Source organism: Microcebus murinus, chromosome 9 (assembly GCF_040939455.1).
Source record: "Microcebus murinus isolate Inina chromosome 9, M.murinus_Inina_mat1.0, whole genome shotgun sequence".
Taxonomy (NCBI): domain Eukaryota; kingdom Metazoa; phylum Chordata; class Mammalia; order Primates; family Cheirogaleidae; genus Microcebus; species Microcebus murinus.
In genome coordinates, this window is record NC_134112.1 from 80828695 (window position 1) to 80854155 (window position 25461).

The window sequence follows — 25461 nt, forward strand, 5'->3', positions numbered from 1 at the left end:
TCCATGTTTATAAGTCCTTTCTCTAATAGTGAGAAACCCGGTTACCATTATGCTCTATATATTTACTTCTCTGTTCAACATAACCAGTCTCCCAACCACACTGGCTGACTCTGTCACCTGCCGCCTCCCCTGACTGAGCAAGCCAAGCCCTCTGCCTTTGGGAAGCTCTCTGATCTACCTCATCTCCATTCCTGGCATCCTGTGTTCCCAGGGTCTGGCGGGCACACCACTGCCTCCTGCCCCCCTTGCTGCCACACAGCAGGCAGTAGGGCAGCTCCGCATCAAACTCTGGGAAGGGAAAATGCAAAGGGCTCCAAGAGTTTTGAAGGCTGGGGGCTGTAGTATTTACAGCTACTCTTCTGTAGCCTGAAGGTACGGGCTGTATGGGCTGATGAGGACTCAGTGGGGCTGTCTGTAGCCTTGCTCAGAGAACATGGGCTATGCTGTCTTGAAAGTTTTCTTTTTTTAAAAAAACACTTTATTGAGGTATGATTGATATGTAAAAAGCTGTACACATTTAATGTATACAAATTGATGGGTTTGGGGGTAAGTATACACCTATAAAACCATCCCTGCCATCAAGGTCATAGACATACCCACCACCTCTTAAAGTTTTCTCTTGCCCTCTTATTATAATTATTTGTAACAGTAATAATATTACGTGTGTGTTTGGGTGTGTGTGGTAAGAGCACTCAACGTAACATCTACCCTCTCAGCAAATTCTAACTATACAAGACAGCATTATTATTAGCACTAAGCTGTATAGTAGCTTTCCAGAGCTTGTTTATCTTGCATAACTGGAACTTTCTATGTACCCTTTGACCATCATCCCATTGTCCCCTCCCTCACTTCCTGGAAACCACTATTCTACTCTCTGTTCCTATGAGTTGGACTATTTTAGATTCCACATATAGGTGACATCATATAGCATTTGTCTCTTTGTGCCTGGCTTGTTTCATTTAGCATAATGTCCTCCAGGCCCATGCATGTTGTTGCCAATGGCAGGATTTCCTTCCTTTTTTTTTTTTTTTTTTTTTTTGAGACAGAGTCTCACTCTGTTGCCTGGACTAGAGTGCCGTGGCATCAGCCTAGCTCACAGCAACCTCAAACTCCTGGGCTCAAGTGATCCTTCTGCCTCAGCTTCCTGAGTAGCTAGGAGTACAGGCATGTGCCACCATGCCCAGCTAATTTATATATATATATATATTTTTTTAATTGTCCAGCTAATTTTTTTCTTCTTCTTCTTTTTTTTTTTTTTTTTAGTAGAGACGGGGTCTTGCTGTTGCTCAGGCTCCTCTCAGACTCCTGAGCTCAAATGACCCGCCCACCTCAGCCCCACCAAAGTGCTAAGATATCGGGTGTAAGCCACCATGCCCAGCTAAGATGTCCTCTGTTCTACTTGGGGGTGCATCCTATTCTCGAGGGGTAATTTTTCTGTCAACTTGGGCTAACAATCTGCAAAATAGTGAGCCCAGCTGAGTTTTTCTGCCTCTGCTGAGACAGTGCTGTGATTTATAGGGGCTTCTACTCTTGAAGTTTTTCTTGGCTTGTTTGAGCTGGTTACTCCCTCCCTCAGACTGCCTCTCTCCAATTTGGTGGGGGGGGGCAGGTAATTTGTGAAAACATGCACAATTTAATAACTAGCCTTTTTCCTCTATTACCAGGCCATCCCCAGACTTTATGTTCTCCCTTCCCTTTGTTGCCTGAGTCAACTTCTTTGTCAAGTTGTCAATAGATACTCTTTTGCTATTAAAAAAGTTATTATGTACTTAATGTGTATGCCACGGGAGTAGTTCTGTGACATAGCTTCTTCACAGAGGCAGCTAATTGTCCACCGACAGCTTTCATCCTTAAATAATAAATAATTGCCCAGTTCTAGGTGGGCTCATGGCCACCCAGCTCAAAGCTACATTTCCCAGATTCCCTTGTATCTGGGTGTGGCCATGTGCCTGAATTCCGACCAATGGGAGGTGAGCAACAGTGATTATGCCATTTCTAGGTCATGCCCTTAAAAGGCATGACTGTGTGCTCCCCTTTCTTTTCCCCCTTCTCACTGGCCAGGATGCCAACATGATTGCAGGAGCTGGAGCAGCCACCTTGGGACTTAGGGATGGAAGCCACATGTGGAGGAGGGCAGAGACACTGTACCAGCTCTGGACTACCTGCCTTTGAACTATTATGTAAGAGAAAATCAAAATTCTATTTTGTTTAAGTCACAACAGTTTCGAGGTCTTTGACTACCTAGACTATACCCTAAGTAGCACAGCTTCATGCCACTACCTTTACCCAGAAACCTGTACCTCCTCTTTATTTATGTATATTTATGCTTTCTTATTTCAAATTTTATGTTTTATGCCCAGATTTTTAAAAATTAAACTGTTAGCTAGTGGTTTAATTTTTTTCGAAGAACCAGCTTATGGAGTTATTTATTTTAGTGGGAGTTAATTATTTTAGTGTGTTTATTATTTTAAGATTATTTTTGCTACCTTTACATTTGAATGAATTTTAAGCCATTTATAGAATTATGAGGTCACGGCCTTTTCTCCTCAACATTCTTTCTACATTGTTCCATTGCCTTATGCCATCTAAAATTGCTGGGGAAAAGTCTGAGGCCAGTCTCATTTTACTCCCTTTAGTAGATTGTCTGCTTTTCCTACCTGGACGTTTGTAGTAGGATGCTTTTTTTTAGAGCTATTTTGATCTCAATGATTTCTTAACTCAGTTTACCTATAATACAGTAAATTCTGTTCTTTTACCAAATTGAGTCTTTTAAGTTTCAGAAATAACTCTGTTCTTTTGTTTCTGACTACTTTTTGGAGTTCTATCTTTTCCTTTGTCATCAGGGATTCTATCTGTATGTTGGCTCAACATAACTGTCCTACAATCTATGATTTCTCTCCAGTCACCTCATTTCTCTACCCAGCTTCATTGTGTGATATTCACATCACCTTTATCTTGTGACAGTCTTACGCATATCATCCAAGTCACTGACTCAGCTTTCTGTCCTGTCAACTCCACTTCTTGTGACTTCCAGATATTTAGTGGGGTTTTCTTTCTGTTTCTTTCTTTACTCTTTCCAGTCCCCTTTTCATCTTATGTTGGTTTCTCTAATTTTTCTTTCACAGGGTCCATATTATATTTAATTTCCTTGAGAGTACAGAGAGGATTCTTGTCAAATATTTTCTTCCTGGAATCATTTCACTACAATATGAAGTCATTATACATATTTTCTTCCCGACAGTCTTTGGGAGAGGAAGTAGTATCTTACATAGATACCATGGTATATCTTTACTAAAAATAGTGACTATATTTTAGTTTTTAAAAAGTGTCTATCTTGACCAGCCTGGGCAACATAGTGAGACCCCATCTCTAGAAAAAATGTAAAAATTAACTGGATGTGGGGGTGCACATCTGTAGCTCCAGCTACTTGAGAGGCTGAGATAGGAGAATCCCTTGAGCCCAGGAGTTCAAGACTGGAGTTCAAGGCTGCAGTGAACCACTGCACTCCAGCCTGGGTGACAGAGTGAGAAAGAAAGAAGAAAGAAGGAAGGAAGGAAGGAAGGAAGGAAGGAAGGAAGGAAGGAAGGAAGGAAGGAAGGAAGGAAGGAAGGAAGGGAAGGAAGGAAGGAAGGAAGGAAGGAAGGAAGGAAGGAAGGAAGGAAGGAAGGAAGGAAGGAAGGAAGGAAAGAAAGGAAGGAAGAAAGAAAGAAAGAAGAAAGGAAGGAAGGAAGGAAGGAGAGAGAAAGAAAGAGAGAAGGAAAAAAGGAAGGAAGGAAGAAAGTAGACAGAAAGAAAGAGAGAGATAGGGAGGGAGGAAGGGCAGAGAAAGAAAAGGGAAAGGGAAAAGAAAAGAAAAAGAAAAAAATAGCCAGATGCTGTGGCTCACACCTATAATTCTAGCATTTTGGGAGGCCAAGGCCCAAGAAGGATTGCTTGAGGTCAGGAGTTCAAGATCAGCCTGAGCCAAGAGTAAGACTCCAGTCTCTACCAAAAATTGAAAAATTACCTGGGTGTGGTAGCACATGCCTGTAGTCCCAGCTACTTGGGAGGCTGAGGCAGGAGAATCACTTGAGCCCAGGAGTTTGAGGTTGCTGTGAGCTAGGCTGATGCCACAGCACTCTAGCTGGGGCGACAGAGCAAGACTTTGTCTAAAAAAAAGAAAGAAAAAGAAAAATATTTACCTTCAATCTAAAAATCCTTTAGATATAACTTCTGTTTTACAGAAAATTAGTGGCTTACAGAAGTAAGCTAAACATCACCACAAGGATGCAAACACACATCTAGAAGGTGGAACATTTTGTAGGACAACTCAATTGCTTTCACTAATCAGAGTCCTAAAAAAGAGACTATACTAGATTAAAATAAACTAAGGGGAAATGTGTGGTCCTAGATTGGGTATGGGTTTATATAAACCAGCTGTAATAATAATTTGAGTAAACTGGAGAAATTATAATATGACCTGGAAATTAGATAAGATGAAAATATACTGAAATACAAAAGCAGAGGGTGTTAACTAAATGAAACAGATTATTAAAAAGTGATAAAACAACTTCAGAATATATTTGGTTTTATACACACGCACACACAGTTGTTATAGCGGTGTTCTCTAGGTGGTTGTTTTTTAACTTGTTTGTATTTTCTAATGTTCAACAAAGCATATGCACTGCTTATGTAAAAATAGAGTGTTTTAAATAGTGACATAGAGGCCCACGTACACTCTTATTTTGTAATTTTTTTCACTATTAAAAATAATCTCAGGCCGGGCGCTGTGGCTCACGCCTGTAATCCTAGCTCTTGGGAGGCCGAGGCGGGTGGATTGCTCAAGGTCAGGAGTTCAAAACCAGCCTGAGCAAGAGCGAGACCCCGTCTCTACTATAAATAGAAAGAAATTAATTGGCCAACTGATATATATATAAAAAAAATTAGCCGGGCATGGTGGCGCATGCCTGTAGTCCCAGCTACTCGGGAGGCTGAGGCAGAAGGATCACTCGAGCCCAGGAGTTTGAGGTTGCTGTGAGCTAGGCTGACGCCACGGCACTCACTCTAGCCTGGGCAACAAAGCGAGACTCTGTCTCAAAAAAAAAAAATAATAATAATAATAATCTCAGCTGAGCGTGGTGGCTCATGCCTATAATCCTAGCACTCCGGGAGGCCGAGGTGAGCGGATGGCTCAAGGTCAGGAGTTCGAAACCAGCCTGAGCAAGAGCGAGACCCCGTCTCTACTGTAAATAGAAAGAAAATTAATTGGACAACTAAAAATATATAGAAAAAATTAGCCAGGCATGGTGGCACATGCCTGTAGTCCCAGCTACTCGGGAGGCTGAGGCAGGAGGATCGCTTGAGCCCAGGAGATTGAGGTTGCTGTGAGCTAGGCTGACACCACGGCACTCACTCTAGCCTGGGCAACAAAGCAAGACTCTGTTTCAAAAAAAATAAAAAATAAGGAATAAATAGTGACATAGATTTAAATGGGACGGACTTACCGTGAAGATGATACAGTTTAAGCTTCAGAGCCTCTAATTCAGGTGGGCCGTACAAGGCTCCAGGAGGACCTCTAGCAATTTTGTGTCATACTTTTGTGGTGGCTTTATTTTATTTTTAAAAGTCTAGCACCTTTTTATTGTGGCAAAATATATATAACATAAAATGTACCGTTTTAACAATTTTAAATGCACAGTTTAGTGGTATTAAGTACATTCATGTTGCTGTGCAACCATCACCACCGTCCATCTCCAGAACTTGTTCATCTTCCAACCTGAAACTCCGTACCCATTAAACAGCAACTCCCCATTCCTCACTCCACTCAGTCTTCTTATTTTTAAGGGTTTCCAAAATTCTATAAGTTTCAAGTTCCTCAAAACCTGGGACCAGCCCAACCTTACAACCAGATATCCTGGTAACTCCTGTGCAAGCTTTGAAATGACCCCTTGCACTGAGGATAAAGTGGCTTTATCCTCAAACCAAAAGACAGTCAATATAGTTGAGGAGATTGTCAACAAAGGTCTCAATGTGCAAAGAGCAGCGATTGTGGCAGCATCAATATCACTGAATGCACAAGGATTCCTCCCAGAGATTGTACCTAACACTTGAGTTTACATCTCTTTTGCCAGAACATAGTCACATGACCTTACCTAGCTGCAAGGTGGCAGGCCAGGAAATATAATCTTTCTTCCAGAAAAGCTTGTGCCCAACTGAAAATCAGGTATTTTATTGCTAACAGACTGGAGAAAATAGATATTGGGATAGACAACTAAGCATCTGTTGTATCGTTTTTAAAAAAATTCCATGTGCTGATTTCTGAGGTTTGGTGGGGGCAGGGAGGAAGGGGTAGACATCTTAAAGCATCATTTATACAATTGCTTAGCATCTTGTTTAGAGCCCAAAACTCTCCTGCTTACAGTTAGCTTTCCAGACTGGGTACTCAAGCCTTCTTCCACTGAGGGTTAATGAATACCACAGAAATGGGCTTAACACACCTGTATGGAAAAGAGAAAAAAATCCTCTTCTCAATTAACTTTGGGATATCGCATTGGCCAAATGTATCCAAACTGCATTATCTAAACCAATAAGCTTTATTGTTGTGGTTAAGCCTTGACTATGAAAAGCAAAGAATCTGTTTATTAATTACCATCATTTTATACTGTGTGTCCCTTTCCAGGCTGTTTCTAGGGAAATGCAAACCACAGGATGTGGTCTCTGACCCTATTCTTAGAGAATGGGACCCTGGAGGACATTCTCCCCACGTAGTAAACAAAAGAAAATGTGGAAAGTGAGCTCAGAAGTTGCTTCACAGACCGGGGAGCTGTAACAGGTGCTCGAGCAGCGGCATGATCTAAATGACCAGGTGTGAGGGCCCACGGAACCAGATGAGAAAGGTCCTGGTGCGTCAGCCCTCTCCCTGACTTTACAATGAGATGCAAAAATCAACTCTCAGCTTGACCTTTGTGCATAAGGGTTGTCAAACTGTTCTTCTAAATCTGTCACATTTGTCTTTGATGGTTAATACTTTATGTTAGTAAAGTCTGGAATTTTGTCCAAATCAGAATACAATTTCTCCCAGAAATGGGCTAGGATAGTGGTCAGCCTGTTTGGTTCTTTGCCCTTGATCCAGCTACCTGAAGATTTGGGCTTTTTCTTCCTCTGGCTCAAGGGTGAGGGATGCTGTCACTCTGAGAGGGCATGGCTTGCTGATCCCAGCAGAGCTGCTCATCAGTGTTCTACTCCTCCCAGCTGGCGCCCTAACAAGGCCAGCCTCTGGGCAAGAAACTAATTACTTCTCCTGCTCCTTCTGTTTGACCTCCTACAGGAAATAAACCCTGCAAAAGGAACCAGACCACTGTAGCAGAGCACAGAGCAGGCAAGAACTGTTTCCGTAAGCAGAGAAGGCTACTGCAGATCCACCAGGGTGTGGGGGGGCCGGCCTCATGCAGAGCTCAGGAAGGCTGGGTTTCCCATGGACAGGCAGTCCTGGAAGTCATTTGGGGTAGGTTGCATTCAGAGTAAGGGAGGGTTGAAAGGCAGGGAGGGCATTTTCCTCTTAGTGGTAGAGGAGCTTCCTGACAGCCGTCCTTCCTTGCTGTCTGCCTGGCTCACTGCTTTCTCAGCAAGTTCTGGGAGAGCTATGTCCTGGGGTCCCGACAAGGCCTGGGGAATGTCAGGGCATGAATAAGGCATAAAAGCACTCTGGAGGAAAAGGGAGGTTCCTCTGCATTTCCCTTTCCTGAAGGCCTGCGCTGGTTTTCATGATGTCATCCATTCATCATTGTGAGCTGACTGGTGGTCCCAGGGCTTGGCCAGCTGCCCAAGGCCAAGAGAGAAGAGAGAGATCCCAGGACAAATGTGCAGCAGGCCCCTGAGCATGTGTAGAAATGTCATCAATTCCACATAGAAACACTTGGTGGAAATCGAAGAAGACAGTAAAAGTCACAAGATCCTATCCAACTTTCCCTTCCCTGAATGCCTGGGAAGAATTCAGGGGCCTCTTGCCAGTGGATAGGGAACAGAACCCTGGAGTGACCTTGGGTGTGGAGGAGGGACTGCTCTGCCAGCTGCTTCATTCTCCAGAATTCAACCTGTTTCCTGACTCCGTGGTGTTTGAAAGCAACTTTGTCCAGGTACACTTGGGTGGCTCAGAATAGCATTTCTTGATTCTTCTAAATCTGTTCCCAAATATGACCAAGAGAGTTCATCCCTGAAACTACAGTGGAGTGAGAATGGAGGCCAGGAGAAGTTATCGGGCCTGGAATGCAAGGCTGCCTCATTTACCTGGGCTTTGCAGAGCCGCAGACAGGGCTACTCCTGCACACAGTGGTCTCCTGGGGAGAGAGGCCAGGCATTCTCTGCTCTAAGCAGAGGATTTAGTATTCAAATCCCCAGTTTTTTTCATCCCTCAGGTTGTCATCCAAAGCAGATGAACAAAAAGGCAGTGAAACGAAATGCCCTTTAAGGATTAGGAACAGAAATGCTGATTAGTGAAAAAACAGGTCCTCAGGACCTAGAAAGACCTGGGCTCAGATTCCGGTCCTCTTCTTTCCCCTTGGGGAGGCATCATTGTGCAAGTAACCAGAGTACCCTGAATCATTTCCTCTATTGTAAAAGGGTTGGATTGACCTGAGAATTGAATGCACATACAGCAAGCAAAGGCACCCAGTGCATTTTTGTTTCCTTGCCTGGGCTCTCCTCAGGCCAGATGGAACCCAGACAAACAGAACTTTGGAGTTGGAAGGGACATTCCTGTTCAGAGAAGGTGCAGGAAATAATAGGACCCCTCAGAGAAGGGCTAAGAAGACAAATTTTCCAAAGGAAGGCCAGAAAACAGTCCAGGGAGGATTTATAGGAATATAATAGATACCAGAAAACTCCTGGGTTATAGTTCTTTTGGACAATTGTTAATAGTAGGTCATTTAAATGCTGTTACAGTTGTTTGACCAATACAGGTTAAAACAGGTGGCTCTCAACAAGCAGCTATTTTTGTCTCTCACTGCCAAAGGACATTTGGCAATGTCTGGAGATATTTTGGGTATCACAATTTGGATTGGGGGGGGAGTGCTACTAGCATCCAGTGTGTAGATGCCAAGGATGCTGCTAAACATTCTACAATGAGTAGGATGACAGCATCCCCGACACCACCACCCAACAAAAAATATCCAGCCCAAAAAGCTAACATTGCCAAGGTTGAGAATCCCTGGCTGAAACATACTGCTGCTTGTGCTAAATGCTCAGGCTGTGCCTGGGGGCTGCATTGCAGGTCAAAAGGGGCAGGAATTGGATAGACATCTACAAGGCCTCCAACACCATGGCCCTTGGGGTGACCTCCTCTGTGCCCTGCCTGCCCCTTCCCAACATCCTCCTCATGGCCAGCGTCAAATGGCACCGGGGGCAGAGCCAGACATGGAACAGACCATCTACAGCCCCAAACATCATCCTGAAAAGGTAAGCAACAAAGATGGGAACATGGAGGACATGAGTGAAGGGCAGACCCAAAGTGGAGGCTGCATGGTGACTAAAATCAGGGTGGAGAGAAAGAGAAGTCAGCAGTGACATTAATTGTTGTAGTCAACCGTAATCCGAGACAGATGGTCTGCTAGAAGGACAGAGGTCAAGTGGCTGAGGGAGGTGTCACATGGACAGGAGTTGAGGGGTCAGTCTACATGCCCACTGTCCTTCTCGCTACACTCACCCCGCTGAACTCAGGAAAGCTCTTGGCATTTGGCTGAGTGGCAAGGAGGCATGGAGCTCTGGCAGATGGAGCAGGGGTTGAGAGAGGCAGATTGGTTGTAGTCCTTCATATGCAACTGATTAAACTCAATTTTTGAGTCACAAGTCACTTGCTGCACCTCATTTTTTCTACTGGTAAAGTGAATGGGACTCTCAGAACTGTGATGTATAATGACATCTTGCTTATCTGGGTTGAAACAGCAATTTTTAATGTGTGAGCCTCTTTTTGTTTGTTTGTTTGTTTTAGTTGTTGTTGTTATTTGAGACAGAGTTTTACTCTGTTGCCCAGGCTAGAGTGTTGTGGCATCAGCCCAGCTCACACAGCTTCAAACTCCTGGGCTTAAGCAGTCCTTCTGCCTCAGCCTCCTGAGTAGCTGGGACTACAGGCCTGTACCACCATGCCCGGCTAATTTTTTCTATATATTTTTAATTGTCCAATTAATTTCATTCTATTTTTAGTAGAGACGGGGTCTCGCTCTTGCTCAGGCTGGTTTCGAACTCCTGACCTTGAGCTATCCGCCGCCTTGGCCTCCCAGAGTGCTAGAATTACAGTCATGAGCCACCGCACCTGGCCTGAGTCTCTTTGAATAATCTGTAGTATGTCTCAAGAATGTCTAGATATTCCCAGAAGTCCAGGAAAACCCTTCATTTCTCCACGCTACCTTAGTAACGAACCTCTTCATTATGTTATTAGTATACCTCTAGCAAGGACAGCCCAGTCCCAGCTAGTATTAGATCCAAAGCCAGCTCTTTAGACCTTACCTCCATTGGGAAGAGTAATTAAGGCATTAAGGTCAATGAATGGACAAGCTGGACAGTGGGGCCAGCTCCCTTGGTGCTATCAAGAAGGAAATTACAAAACCCTATGACTCCAACCACCTTACTCTCCTACGCTGTCTCTCTCAAGTAGGGTCCAGGAATTAGCAGCATGAGAATCATGCCAGGACCATACCCCAGACCTACTAAATCTGAATCTATGAGGGTGTATTCAGGTGTCTGCATGTTAAACAACCTTCCCAGGTATATCTGATCTCCTCAATGTTTCAGCACCACTGTGCTAAGTGCCCTTTCTTCTATGTCCAAAGCCTCAGTCCTAAAGGAGATATTCCTTGTTTTAATGAAGATAGGGTCGGATCAGAAGCAATGGGGTTGTCAATGTGTGTCTTCCCTGGTGGCTTCAGGATTCTCCCATTGAAGTTTGTGGAGCTCCAGGTCTGTGACCGTCTTCAGCGCATCCTGCGGTTGAGGACAGTCACTGAGAAGATCTATTACCTAAAGCTCCACCCCAACCATCCTGCGACCGTCTTCCACTTTTGGATCCGACTGGTTCAAATTCTGCAGAAGGGTCTCTCCATCACCACCAAAGACCCTAGGATTCTTGTCTCTCACTGCCTGGTACCCAAGAACTGCTGCAGCCCCTCAGGAGACTCCAAGGTAAGGGAGCACCACTGCCAGCCTTCAGTCAAGGCCAGAGCTGAGGGGTAGACCTTAGACCTGCTGGTATGTGAGCACCCTAGGAAGGTGGTCTCAGCCTTATGCCTTTTCTAAAGAGCTTTATTGAGGTATCATTTACAACCATAAAATTCATCCATTGTATGTGTACAGTTCAACACTTTCAGTAAACGTATAGAATTGTGCAACCATCACCACTATCCAGTTTAGCACATTTCCATTTCCCTAAAAAATTCCCTCTTGCTCATTTGCAGTCATTCCCTGTTCCTACTCCCAGCTCTAGGCAACCATTTGTCTATTTTCACCTCTATAAATTCATCTTTTTTAGATATTTCCTATAAATGGAATCCTATCATACAACAAATAGTCTTTTGTGTCTGGCTTAGCATAATGTTTTTCAGGTTCATCCACATTGTAGCATGGGGCCCACCCCAGGGCAGAGGCACAGCCATCAGTAGTTTGTTCTTTTCAGTTGCTGAATAGTATCCCTTTATGTAGATTTACCACATTTTTGTATCCATTCACTGGTTGATGGACATTTTCCAGTTTAGGGCTATTATGAATAATGCTGCCATGAACATGTGTGTACAGGTTTTTGTAGACATATGTTTTTATTTGTCTTGGGTAGATTCCAAGGAATGAAATTTCCAGGTTATGTGGTAAGTTTATGTTTAACTTTTAAAGAAACTGGCCAACTGTTTTCCAAAGTGGCTGTACCATTTTACATTCTTACCAGCAATACATGAGAGTTTCAGTTTCTCCACATCCTCACCAGTACTGGTATTGTTTATCTTATTTATTGTTCTTTATTTAACCATTCTAGCAGGTGTGGTTTTAATTTGGATATCTGCGTGGTTGCTATAAGAAAAAAATTGGGGTATCTGTAATGACTAGTGATGAAGAACTTTTCATGGGCTTATTCGTTGTTTGTATATCTTCCTTGGTCATATGTCTATTCAAATCTTCTGTCCATTTTTAAATTGGGTTTTGTCTTATTGCTTTGTAAAAGTTCTTTGTGTATTTTGGATACAAGTCCTTTATCAGGTTTATGGTTTGCAAATATGTTCTCCTTGTCTGTGAATTTTCATTTTCATAATGATATCTTTTGAGGGAAAAAAATTAATTTTGATGAAGTGTAATTTATCAAATTTTTCTTTTATAGATCAGGGTTTTGGTGCATATCTAAGAATTCTTTGTTCAACTTAAAGTCACAAAGATTTTATCCCATATTTTCTTCTAGGAGTTTTGTAGATTTAGTTCTTACATTTATGTGTATGATCCATTTTGAGTTAATATGTATACATGGAATGAGGGAAGGATCTAAGTAGTAGACTATCCTTTCCCCGTTAACTTGTCTTGGCACTTTTGTCAAAAATCAATTGATCATAAATGTAAGAATTTATCTCTTAATTCTCAGTTCTGTTCTGTTGATGTATTTGCCTATTCTTGTGCCAATACCACAATGTCTTGATTAATGTAGCTTTATATTAAGTGTTGAAAATGAGTGGTATGTCTTCCAATTTTGTTCTTTTTCAAATTGTTTTGGCTATTCTAGATATTTTGCATTTCCATATAAATTTTAGGATCAGTTTGTCAATTTCTGCAAAATGAAAAAAGCCTGCTAGAATTTTGATGAGCACATGTTGAATTTACATATCAATTTGGGGGAGAAGTGCCATTTTGACAATGTTGAGTCTTCCAATATATGGAGATGGAATTTCTTTCCATTTCTTTCAGTCTTCTTTAATTTCTCTTAAATTAAAAGAAATGTTTTTAATTTTTAGTATTTGACATTTAACAAAAATGTTTTATAGTTTTCAGTAAATAAGTTCTATACTTCTTTTGTTAAATGTATTCCTAAATATTTTATTATTATTGATGCTATTATAAATGGAATTGTGTTTTCTAAATTTTACTTTTGGATTATTCATTGGTAGTATATAGAAATACAATTGGTTTTTGTATATTAATCTGGTTTATTAGTTATAGTAGTTTTTGTGGATTCCTTGGTATTTTCTACATAGATACATACATACATACATTCATGCCTCTGCAAATAAAGACAATTTTCTTCTTTACTTCCAATCTGGATCAATTTGTTTGTTTGTTGCTTTATTTCATTAGCTAGAACCTCCAGTATAATGTTTGCTGGAAGAGGCAAAACAGATATCCTTGCCATTTCCCAATCATAGGGAAAAAACAAATAGTCCTTTGCTATTAAGTATGATGCTAATTATGGAATATTTTTAGATACCCTTTATGAGGTTAAGGAAGTTCCCTTTATTCCTAGCTTACTGAGGTTATTCTTTTTCTTTCTTTTTTTTTTTTTATCACAAATGAGTATTGGATTTTGTTAAATCCTTTTTCTGTATATATTAAGATGACCATGTGGTTTGTCCTTTATTCTGTGAATATAGTATATTACATTAATGGCTTTTATGATGTTAAACCACCCTTGTGTTCCTGCAATAAATTCTACTTGGTCATGGTATCTATAATGTTTTTTATATTTACTGAATTCATTTGCTAGCATTTTGTTAAGGAATTTTTGCATCTATGTTAATGAGAGATATTTGTCTATAATTTTCTTGTGACATCTTTGTGATACCCTGGCTTTGATATCAAGTTAGTATTAGCCTAATTGAATCAGTTGGGAAATGTTCCCTTCTCCTCTATTTTCTGAAAGAGTTTGTGAAGAATTTTGATTACTTGTTCCTTAAATATTTGATAGAATTGAATGATGAAGCCACCTGCGCCGTTTTGTCCAAGGTCTTTGAGCATGATAAGCATAGCCTGACTTGAACTACAATATAAACTCCATGAAGGCAGGGATTTTTATCTGTCCTCTTCACTGCTATATCCCTATTACCAGGCACATAGTTAGCATTCAGTAGATACTGAATGAATGAATGAATAAGTATGGACAGCATGCACAACTGAAGCACCTTTAGGATATTACAGTCAACAGGAAAGAAATTAATTTTACCCAGGTGTAAAAAGCAGCTCAACATAGAATTTTTCTTAGACAAATTAATTTTTAAAACATTCATTAAATTCCCATAATAAATATATGATTCCCCTACACTTAAGTATAAAACGATGTAGTATAAACTTTATTAAGTTTATATTAGTAGGCTATTAATAAATTATATTAAGGTATATTAACAGGAATAGGTTATCTATTAAATTATGTCAAAATTATACAATGGTGATATATTGTTCAAAGGCACCGAAGGATATTTATACCAATACAAGCAGTGTAAACAAACAGTTACAGCCTCAGAAATGCCTCTAGGAGCAGCTGGTATGGCTGCACAATGGAAGAGTTTGAGTTCTAACAATTTAGAATCTGGACTATGGTATTAGGACTATGCAGAGACCCTTAGGCTTTAACCACCTGGTTTTGTTTTGTTTTGTTTTTTCTCCATATAGTTAGTACAGAAGAAACCCCAAGCCTCCCAGCCCAGTGAGAGCCTCATTCGGCTAATGGCCAAGGGGGAGAGCGAGGCTCTCTCTCAGATTTTTGCCGACTTGCACCAGCAGAACCAGTTCAGGTACATGACTTAAATCAGGCCAGCCTCTGACATTCCTTCCTGCGCCCAGATGGTCTGGGCGGTGAGATCCAGAAACCAAGTATCTTGCTTAATGAGCACAGGGAGGGGGCATGGAAAGCTGCCACTCAGTACCCAGCCTTTTGTGTGTGTGTGTGTGGCTTTGTAGCTCACTGTAACCTCACAGAGCAAGCATAGTAGGCTTGACTCCAGAGGAGGAATTTCATAAACTGTAAATAGTAAATCTCCAACAGTGAGAATAAGTTAGTAACACAGGTGGAAAAGTAAACCCTAATTTCTAAAAACTAACTTCTAATCCAATTCCTAGTCCTACAGAGAAATATCCAAAATATTGTTCAAAACATTATCTACTTATTGGGTTCATTGACCCACTCACCTGGTCCCTGCTTGGACTTTATGGAGCTTCTAAATATATAGTCTGTTCTGCAAAGCTCCGTGGCACAAGACCTATCCTCCTCATGCTTAAGTAAATGTGCCTCTATGTACAGATGACTTAGCCTTGAGTCTTAAGACTGGTTAGTACGGGAGAGACAGGAGTTGAGAACACTTAGACCAGAGGGTACCACAACCAGAGTACCAGTCCCAGGTGAAGTGGGACCCAGGGTCCTAGTGCATGTTATTTGCAGTTTAATAGAAAAGGGAGAATAGAAATAAATTAGTAAATGTCACCAGGAGAGAAAAATGAGGTGTCATGGAGATTTTTGTCACTACGGGAACCATGTGGACCAGCAACCCAGAGGCAGAACAAAGCCCCTTTCTTTCTGAGTGCTGGTAATAAACCAAAACCAGTAGGCCTCAGAGGAAGGGATCTCTTATAGAGACCAAGAGCTCATGTAGACCTGGGCCCAAGGCACTGTTCTAACTGCATCCTTGAGCATATTGTTTAATTTTTCTAGGCCTCAGTTTTTAGATCTATAAAATAGAAATGATAATAATGCCCTCCTTATCCAGATAGTGTCAAGATCAAATGCTCTCATATGCATCAAGTACTTAGCACACTCCTCAGCAGATTTACAGGCAAATACAAGTAAGCTGTCAATAAATGTTAACTTGTAGTATTGACTCCAACTCAGGCTGGAGCTAGAAAAGTATTAGCACAAGAAAAAGTACTATCTGTTGCCCAGTGTAAAGGATATATACTGGAGATTGTCACTCTATAGATCACCAGAGATCTATAATTAAGGAACTTCTGGACAAGATGTTAAATTGCTGAGCTAGAGGGCACTAGACTATAATAGCAAGATATTTTGAAGCAACTTCTTGATTGCCTCAAAATACTAAATCACTGATTTTTAAATTAATATTTAAAGGACGGCTTCTGTTTCTATCTCACTGGCCACAACTCAAGTCACCTGGCCACACCCAGCTGCACGGGAGGCTGGGAAAAGTACTCTCCATTCTGCATAGCCATGTGCCCAACACAAAATCAGCTGCTTTGCCCCAGAGGGAGAAAGGAAGAAGGGTTGCTGGGGGCCTCCTGGCACTCTCTGGCACCAACAGCTTTTAATATTTCCTAAAGGTCAGAGGAGGCTAAGACCTGAAGCAGAAATAGGCAACACACAGATAAAAGGGTTGCAATGGGCCAGACAGTTTAAGGTAACAAGCAGGTGCAAGGCTGAGGCTTCCCCCTGAGCAAGCAGCTCGGCTGAAGACCAGCGGGGAGAGCAGGCAGTGGTGGAGGAGAATAAGTAACAGTGGGCAGGGGCCGCACCAGGCAGGGCCTGGGAAGCCATGCAAAGGAATTTAGACTTTAAGTGTCATGGGAACCTTAGCTGCATGTTAAACAGGGAAGTGATGTGACCCAATTTACATTTTGAAAAGGTCATGCTAGCAGTTGCTGTGACAGTTAATTTGAGGGAGAGAGAACAGATGTGGTGAGACCAGCTAGGGAGCTATGGCAACTTAGTCTGGGCTGTCACGTACAAAGCGGATTGGAAGAATACAAGAAACAGGGCAGGGGGAATTAATTTTTACTTCACTGTTATCTCAGTTGCTTTGTACAGACAGACGTTTTAGTTCCTTTAGTTTCCCAAAACCAAGGCCTGGGTGGCCATTTTTCTTCTCATTCAGACACGTTCTAGTCTGGTTGCAATTATTATCAGTTTTTGCACATTGGGCAACAACATGCAACTTAATAGCAAATAAAATAAATGGCTGAGATACAGGACTGGACAGATGCAGTCACCACCTTCCCCTCCGCAGCAGAATCAGCTCCCACCTTGGACTCTGCTCCCACCCCCCACCCCCTTCCACCTCCCCCTTCCACCTCCCCCTTCCCTACCTTTCTTCTGGAACTTTGGTATGTGTTACAGCCACCCAGCATAGCCACAGCTGGCCTTTTCATGCTTATATCTGTCTCCAAAGCTTTGGTATCAGGAAAAATATAACACGGAACAAGATTTGAAACATGAATTTAATGCTCTTTTCCTTTACTTTCCACCTTCATCTCCTTGATCCTGAAATGGCTGGAGTTTCAGGAGCAGCAAAAAGATGGAGACCAAGAAGGACAGCTCAGGTAAGGAAGGGCACAGGGCGCCGTGAGAGCTTTCTGCTCTGCGGACGCAAGAATAAGATCCGCTGCAGTTCCCCATCCTGACCTTCCTGGCACTGCCAGGACTGCCATCGTCTCCCATGCCTTAGTTTGAATTCCTCGAGGCTCTCTGGCCACCCTAGTGACTTTGCCACCAAGTCTTAACAATTTCTCTCTTTGCAATGGTTCTTACATTCCTTACTTCATTTCTGCCCCCACAGACGCTATCCTAGCCTAGTCCTTTCTCACCCCAACCTGCAGCAATTTTCCACTTGTTCATTCATCCATTTCTTCATTCAAAAGCAGGCACTAAGCACCTTGCAAGTGCCAATCACTGTTGTAGGCTTTGGGTTCACCATGGCAAGAGACACTATACCACCTTCAAGGAGTTTACAATTTGGTGGGGTCAGGCGGGGAAACCCCCAAATTACAAAACCTCTCCTTCCAGGCAGCGTTCAAAGCGCATGCCTGGGGTGCCCATGCGGCACAAAGCAGGAGATGGTGGTCCCTCGCTTCTCCCAGGAAGCTGGCCTGGGAGGCACAGGTGTGAGCTGAGCCTCAGAGGGTGAGTACAGGTGAGCTGGCCCAAGCAGATGAGAGAGGGCATTCCAGGAAGAAGAGACAGGGTCTGCATGAGGGAGCATGACATATTCTGGAAACAGCAGCCAGTTCCCTGTTTCCAGGTTCTAGCACAAATCTACTCCGTTTGGCATGCATGGTGCTGCACAGACTTTCTGTTTCACCCATCTCACCTGATCACTCACTGCTCTAACAGGAGCCCTCAGCCTCGCCACCCTCTGCAGCCCAAACCTGCTCCAACAAACCTTAGCTAAGCTTCCCCAAGCCTCCTTCATCCACGCTCCGCCCTCTTCCTCCAGGCACCACTCTCAACCTCACCTACCCTTCTCACCTACCCTCACCTCCCCCTCACAAAGCTCTCCTTCCCCGACTAATCTCTCCTTGCTCATACCTCTCTTACATTATTCCCTAGTTGTTTCACAGGTTAAAGGGATATTTCTTCAGTGAATACTAAGTGGTCTTCATACCTCTCACTTAGCCACAGCAGCAAGCACAGGGCTGGGAACACAATAAGAGTTCACCAAATATCCATATACCACGCCACTAATAAATTATTTCTCCACATCACCTCAGGAAGCAGTCAGAACATCACGTTATTAGATATTTAGAAATTTCCAGGAGGTTGTAGATCCTAGGGGAACTCTGCTAACTTTCATCCAAACAAGGGATTACAAACTCATATGTCTGGAGGTGGTAATAAAAGTCTGGGTGACATGGATATAAGCAATAATTCACTTTTCTGTAAATTCTATTATAAATAAAACAACTCATGGCAGCTGACACTTGGTTTCAGCATTAGGAGACAATAGGGAGTGGTGGTGATAGTGGCAACCAGAAAGTGAAGGTTTCAATTAAGGCTTCAATTAATTGTCACCATGCTGGAACCCAGGCCTGCTGTTGCCAGATACTCTGATTTTGCAAGATAAGCCCAAAATCTGGATTTTTATGTAACAGACTCCCACCCCATAAAAAAAAAGAAAGTGCATTATAGGCTAACAGTGAGCAAACAAAACATATCTGCAGACCACATTTAGTCACATTCAGCCCGGAGGCCTCCCCAGCTCTGGTGAGCAGAGCTGCAGTTACCCCACATTTTCTCCAAGTCTAGGAATGCTTTCTCATGCTATGCTACAGATGACACAGTGGTGATTCATTTCAGTTTCCACACATACATTCAAACATACACACACACATATAAACATACACACTTGGCCAGGCACGGTGGCTCAAGCCAGTAATCCTAGCACTCTGGGAGACTGAGGCGGTAGGATTGCTCAAGGTCAGGAGTTCGAAATCAGCCTGAGCAAGAGCGGGGACCCCGTCTCTACTAAAAATAGAAACAAATTAATTGGCCAACTAAAAATATATAGAAAAAATTAGCCGGGCATGGTGGCTCATGCCTGTAGTCCCAGCTACTTGGGAGGCTGAGGCAGAAGGATTGCTTGAGCCCAGGAGTTTGAGGTTGCTGTGAGCTAGGCTGACACCAAGACACTCTAGCCTGGGCAAGAGAGTGAGACTCTGTCTCAATAAATAAATAAATAAACAAACATACACACTCAAAACATACCCCATGAGGTTAGGGTTGAGGAAAACAGAAATAAAAATATTTCAAACTTATTTCTGGCACTTGAGAAAAGAGCTAGAATTTTAGGGTCACAGAATATCTGACATCATGGGAGCCACCCAAGATGTTCCCAGGTCGATTTCAATTAACCCTCCTGGGATGGCCCCTGGACCCTCTATTCTCATTGGGCCAGGTAGCATACCTTCTCAGTTTGGAAAGGAGAGTTACACCCCAGCCTCATGGAAATTTTGGATGCAAAAAGAGAGAGAGCTACAGTGGAAAACCCAGCAGCTTACCTGTGTGGCTGAACCTTTCAACTCCCCACCAGCAGGTGGAGTGGCCTACTACTAAAGTGCTTCCCAAACTTTAATGTGCAAACCTGTGGATCTTGTTAAAATGCAGATTCTAATTCCTTAGGTTCGGGTAGGTTTGGGATTGGGACTGTGCATGTCTAACATGCTCCCAAGTGCTGCCAAAGCTGCTGGGCTGGGGGCCACCCTTTGAGTAGCCAGGGCCAAGTGGACAAAGAACAGGCTCTGGCATAAGGCCTTCTGGGTTCAAGACCATTGCCAGTTTAGCTAGCTTTACCTCCTGGGGAAATCTACTCAGTTAATCTCTCCAAACCATGCTGGGTCTCTCCTTTTACTGGCACTGTGTTGCTCACAGGATGTAGTAAGAACATGAGTTCTGGGGCCGAGCTGCCTAGCTTTGAATTCTGATCTTGCCTCCTCAGTAAGTCACTTACCCTCTCCGGGCCTCAGATTCCTCACACTTGCAATGGGGATTGTGGCAGTGCTGACCTCACAATGTCATTGTGAGGACTGAGGGAACACGGATGCATGTCATTGTTTGGAGCAGTGCCGGGCATGTAATGAGCACTCCCAAAATGTTGGTTGCAATCTGTGGGTGCTCTGTGAACAAATAAATGCATTCCTTCTCTTGACCTAGTGAAAGATACTTCTCGCGAAGACGAAGACAGCATCCCTTGTACCCGAGACCTCAGTTGGAGGGAATCGTTCACATATGGAGAGTGGGAAAGAGAGAACCCCTCTGGGCCGCAGCCACTCTCACTCCTCAGCACTCTGGCAGCCTCCACCAGGCCACAGCTGGCCCCACCCATAGGTACAGTGACCGGATTAACCCGCTGACATCAGGGGGCAGCCCTGGAGTTCAACCTCAGGGCTGGGTCAGGTCCTGGGGTCCTGAGGGTGATTCCAGAAAGCTTGTAGGGTTGGGGTGGAGGACACAGGCCACAGCAACCTCAACCTTCTCTTTTCCTGCCTTTTTGTTCTCTGCCACCAACTGGGTTGAGCAAAACCCTGAAGTGTGGCACCTTCAGAGCCCCCAGAGTTCCTACAAGTGGCTCTGAAGGGACAGACGAGAATGGACATGTGGGAGGCAGGAGAGGCCTGCTCTGGGGAGTTCCTGTGCATTCTTCCTCACTCTTCCTCCCCCAGAGCTCTTGGAGAGCTTGCTTCCTGCTGGGGTTGGGTGCAGAGAGCGAGAAGGAGGTAGGCTAGGAGGGCTGGGGAAAGTCAGCCTTCCCTGGGGTTCCAGCCCTTTTCTGTCCATGCTCAAGGTGCATTCATCCACTCACTCATTCATTTAATAAACATTTGTGAAGTACTTCCTATGTGCCTGTCTGACCAGAGATAGCTTCCTAAAGAAGGTAGTGGTGATGTATGTTTTCTAAAGTAAAATATTACTAATAAACCACTAACTCTTATAAGATACCTGTTATTAATAGTTGACAATTTTTAAAAATTGTCAGGGTGGTGGCTCACATCTGTAATCCCAGCACTTTGGGAAACTGAGATGAGAGCCTCACTTGAAACCAGAAGTTCAAGACCAGCTTGACTCTCCAAGTACTCAGGGGCCAAAAACAAACAAACAAAAAAAATAAAAAAAAAAAAAAAAAAAAAAAGACCAGCTTGAGCAACATAGCAAGACCCTATCTCTACAAAAAAAAAAAAAAAAAAAAAAAATTAATTAACATAAGCATGTGCCCATAAAAGAGCTTTTTAGGTAAATTATAGTCTATCAAACATTTTTCTCTCCTACACTCGCAGGCAATTCCATTTGAGCCGCCTTGTCATGCAGGGGAGAATCTACTCAGCCCCCGACAACACCACTCTGCAGTATTCAGCTCCAGGGGCTCAGTGGCTGGAGGGGCGGAGAAAGCTGCAACTAAGGGAAAACTGGAATCATCTCCCGGTGACATCAGAGCCTTTCCTCATTCAGCGGTGCGTAATTTCATGCCCTTGGCGCCACACCTCAGCGCAGCCCACCTCCATCCCACAGCCAGAGCCGGCCCAGGACCAAGAGATGGAGGCAGGGGTGAAAGCGAACCAGGCCAGAGGAGAGGCAGAAGACAGCAGAACCAACGTAAAGAGGAAGGTGGCGGGAAGAAGTCAGAGAAGAGGAGAGACCCAAAGAGAAGTGATAACAGAAGGAAATAGAAGAGACTTGGTAGACGAGATAAAGAGGACAAGAGAAGAAACACATCCCTGAGAGATGCCTCCAAGTTTCTATTTATCTAATTTAAAACTTGAAAGTAAAGCCATAAACCAAAAATAGAAACGTGTTTTCTCCTCTGCTGAGACCACTCTGGACAAGTATGAAGGGCTAGACTCCTTCAATTTCCTTTTTTGCCAGTTTTTCTTGCTAATTCCTCTCTTCTGGCTCTAGCTTTACACCTTCTTCCTTAGCCTGCTCCCTAACTTGGACTTGCTAACCCAGCCCTGGTGTTCTGAATAGAGGTTTGGTTTGAGCAAAGGAATGGTTCTCACAGGAGGTAGTAAGATAGGCATGTATGGTAGGGTGAATTTCTATTTTATGTTCATACTCCCTAAGTTTGGTGTTCCCCAGCCCTACAAACACCAGCTCTGTTTTGTTTTGTTTTTTTATGTTTGACATCTCCTAGAAATGTTGACATACCTTGCTAGTGCTTATTAAATAGAGATTCCAGAGAGAGGAAATACAGTCTCCAAGTATAGGTAGATCAGGGGGTCACAAATTCTAGATCAACAGAATCACTAAGGAGCATCTGTCAGATAGCCTATGGATTGGCCTCTTTGTTTAAAATGTGCAACACTGGCTGGTGTGGTGGCTCACAGTGGTAAGCTCTTTGGGGAGGCAGGAGGATTGCTTGAGGCCAGGAGTTCAAAACTGGCCTGTGCAACAAAGCGAGACCCCATTTCTACCTAAATAAACAAATACAAATTTAGATGTGTGTGAATGGTACAGGCTTGTAGTCCCAGCTACTCAGAAGGTGGAGGCAGGAGGATCACTTGAGCCCAGGAGTCTGAGGCTTCAGTGAGCTATGGTGACATCACTGCACTCTAGCCAGGGTGACAGAACAAGAGCCTGTCTCAAAAAAAAAATAAATAAATAAATAAAAGGCACAATATTTCACACACAATGAAAACCATTCTATGAGTATTTCAGGAAAGCTGTCCAACCTCCAGTTTGGGAGATCTTTGGGATGTTTTGCTTTGATTTAAGATATCCCAGGAAGGTCTTTTACTTCACTGAAAAAGTTTTCAGACTGAAATGGTTGGAGGACTTAAAAGTAGGCTCCTGGGTCACCAAGCTCCAAGGACGAGTTGTGTGCTAATTCTTCCTGTTTCAGTATGTGCATAGATGATCCTCCCCACATTCTGGTTGCTGTTCCCTGAACTCCTGCCCTCCAATCATACTGTTATCCACCCTCCTTAGCCACTGACGCCCCTGACTTTACCCTAGAGTCATTAATAACTGCACCTGACCCAGTTATTCCCACTCTCCAGCAATACCACCTCCTATCCTTTCCCCTGAGTCCAATAATCTTTACACTCACCAGTCCTGCACTCCATTGCTCCTACCAGGTTTTCACTATCCCTCACTCTCTTCATGTCCTCACTTTCTTCTCCTGTAACTTAGATTCCAAGTTCAATCACTATTATTATCACTCTCTTGCATGCACCCTCAACATCTTTGTGTCTCTTTCACTTTCTTCTATTCACTTGGCTAAATCCAGCTCTCTACCAAACCCCATGCTTGCACCAGCCACTGAACTTGCTGCTGAACTTGCAAGAGAAAGTGGAGAGAACCACGTGATATACTAACCAATCTCACTGGTAAGTCATCAAAACAAGCCTCAAGAGGGTCCTTAATGTTGTCTGGAAATTATCTTACCTTCCTCAAGTCTGTTTACTCTGCTGAACTGGTGTTTCACACCTTCTCTCCTTTCAAGCTGCCATTGCCTCCTGGTGACCGCGCTTCCCATATCACTGAGAACATGGCCACAGTTGAAAGAGAATTTCAGGCTCTCGCCACCACATCCACCAGTTACCTTCTTCCAGACCCACAGATTCTGGCTTCTCCCCTGTTTTGTACTAGACCCCATCCCATCTCACCTCCCCAAGGGCCTTGCTCCAGGAACTCTTCCTTTTCTACAGCATCAGTTTCATCCTCCTAGCAGATCCTTCCTATCAGCAACTAACACTGTAATATTTTCCATTTAAAAACAGAACAAACTAAAACAAAACCTGCTGGATAAATATGATTGAGGAATTAGGGGTGGCTCATAAGACCATTATTTTATTGTATCACCCAATATTGTTGTATTAAAGACAGAAACAGGAGTTTGCAGGGCTTTGGCCTGAAGGAATATGTGAACTCAATCTTTCCCTTATCAGAGGCTGCTATCAAGGGAGGGCTCTCATGGCTCCAGTAGGGATGTTTTCCAGGAAGGCTTCCTGGTATCTCAGAATCTGTGAACCTCCCTGTTTCTTGAAAGGCAAGGCAGAATAAATATGGCCCACAGGATGGGAGCTGAGGACAATGAGTGCATTTTGCACATAGATGCTCCCTGTGGTTATAAACAACCTGTTTTGTAGAGATGGGCTTCCTGCTCTCTGCTGACTGTCTTCCTTAAGTCCACAATAACTAGATCAAAGAAATATAGGGTCCCTATACCTCTTTTGTTATAGCTTTGTTAATTGATAACTACCTCTTAAAATTTATGTTAGTCCCTCAAAGACTTTGTATTTGTTTGTTCACCTAGATTGATTAGAATTTGTTAGAAGGCCTTTGAGAGGACTTTTGACTCTAACCCACTACCTGTGTAATCTTGTTCCTATAGCAACTACATTCCCTGATATGTAAATGTGTCACTATGGCAACCGATAATTGATGTCTGTGATTATAAAAACCTATGTGAATCTAACCATATTGCTGGACGTTCACAGGGATATGTCCAGTCTCCTGAGTACCCCCACTGTAATTATTCTGATCTTTTTATATAAAACTATAAACTATACCTTAGTCTCTGTGTATTCTTTTATTCTCTCTATTTCCCATCAATTTTTTTATCCTCTGTGGCAACGCCTATCTAAGGGACCTAGCTTCATGGGGAGAAGCAGCTGATCTCCTCACAGCCCTGCCTCCCTGGAAAAACCTCTCTTGGCCCCTCTGCCCACTCCCACCCCTAATTCCCCCACCCCCTTAAGAGTAAATTCCTTGAAAGCTTGCAATTTCTTATCTCCCATTCTCTTTTGAACCCGCCCAGTGATTTTGCATCCTCAACCCCATTGAACCTGTCAAAGATCCCCACATTGCTAAGACCCATGGCCAACCAGTCCTCACCCGGCTGTCAGCAGCATGCAACACACAGGGTTACTCCTTTCATCCTGAAACTTGTTCTTCACTTGGCTTCTAGGACACTCTCCTGGCTTTTCTCCTGTCTCATTGGCTTTTCTTCTCAGTTCCTTTGCTGGTTCATTCTCATCAACACCCCTGCACCATCTCTGAACATTAGAAATTTCCAGGACTCAGTCCTTGGGTCTCTTTTAATCAAAGTGCATGGCTTTCATACCACAGGTATACCACTTACTGCCAGATTTATACCTCTAGTTCAGGCCACTTTGAACTCCAGAGATACATATCCAACTGCCTATTCAACATCTCCATTTGAACATCTAAATGGCATCTCAACATGTCCCAAACTAATCTCTCAGTGTTAGCCCTCAAAACTTGCTCTCCCTGGAGACTTCTCCATCCAAGTA

General features: G+C 43.2%; 1 protein-coding gene across 6 annotated transcripts; it reads left to right on the forward strand.

Moving 5' to 3' along the window:
- The first annotated feature begins 2009 nt into the window (after nucleotides 1–2009).
- Nucleotides 2010–21994, forward strand: GARIN1B (golgi associated RAB2 interactor 1B). 6 transcript variants are annotated; one of them, XM_076006599.1, is made up of 9 exons: nucleotides 2010–2180; nucleotides 7307–7483; nucleotides 7727–8114; nucleotides 9248–9432; nucleotides 10803–11151; nucleotides 14602–14723; nucleotides 17213–17256; nucleotides 20363–20536; nucleotides 21484–21994. In XM_076006599.1, the coding sequence occupies exons 3-9, from the start codon at nucleotides 7869–7871 to the stop codon at nucleotides 21495–21497; spliced, it is 1134 nt and encodes a 377-aa protein (XP_075862714.1). In that variant the 5' UTR covers nucleotides 2010–2180; nucleotides 7307–7483; nucleotides 7727–7868; the 3' UTR covers nucleotides 21498–21994. The 6 variants fall into 6 exon arrangements, with proteins under 6 accessions (XP_075862714.1, XP_012644602.1, XP_075862715.1 ...); XM_012789148.3 differs by having other exon boundaries at nucleotides 10845–11151; XM_076006600.1 differs by having other exon boundaries at nucleotides 7307–7372.
- Nucleotides 21995–25461: the final 3467 nt, after the last annotated feature.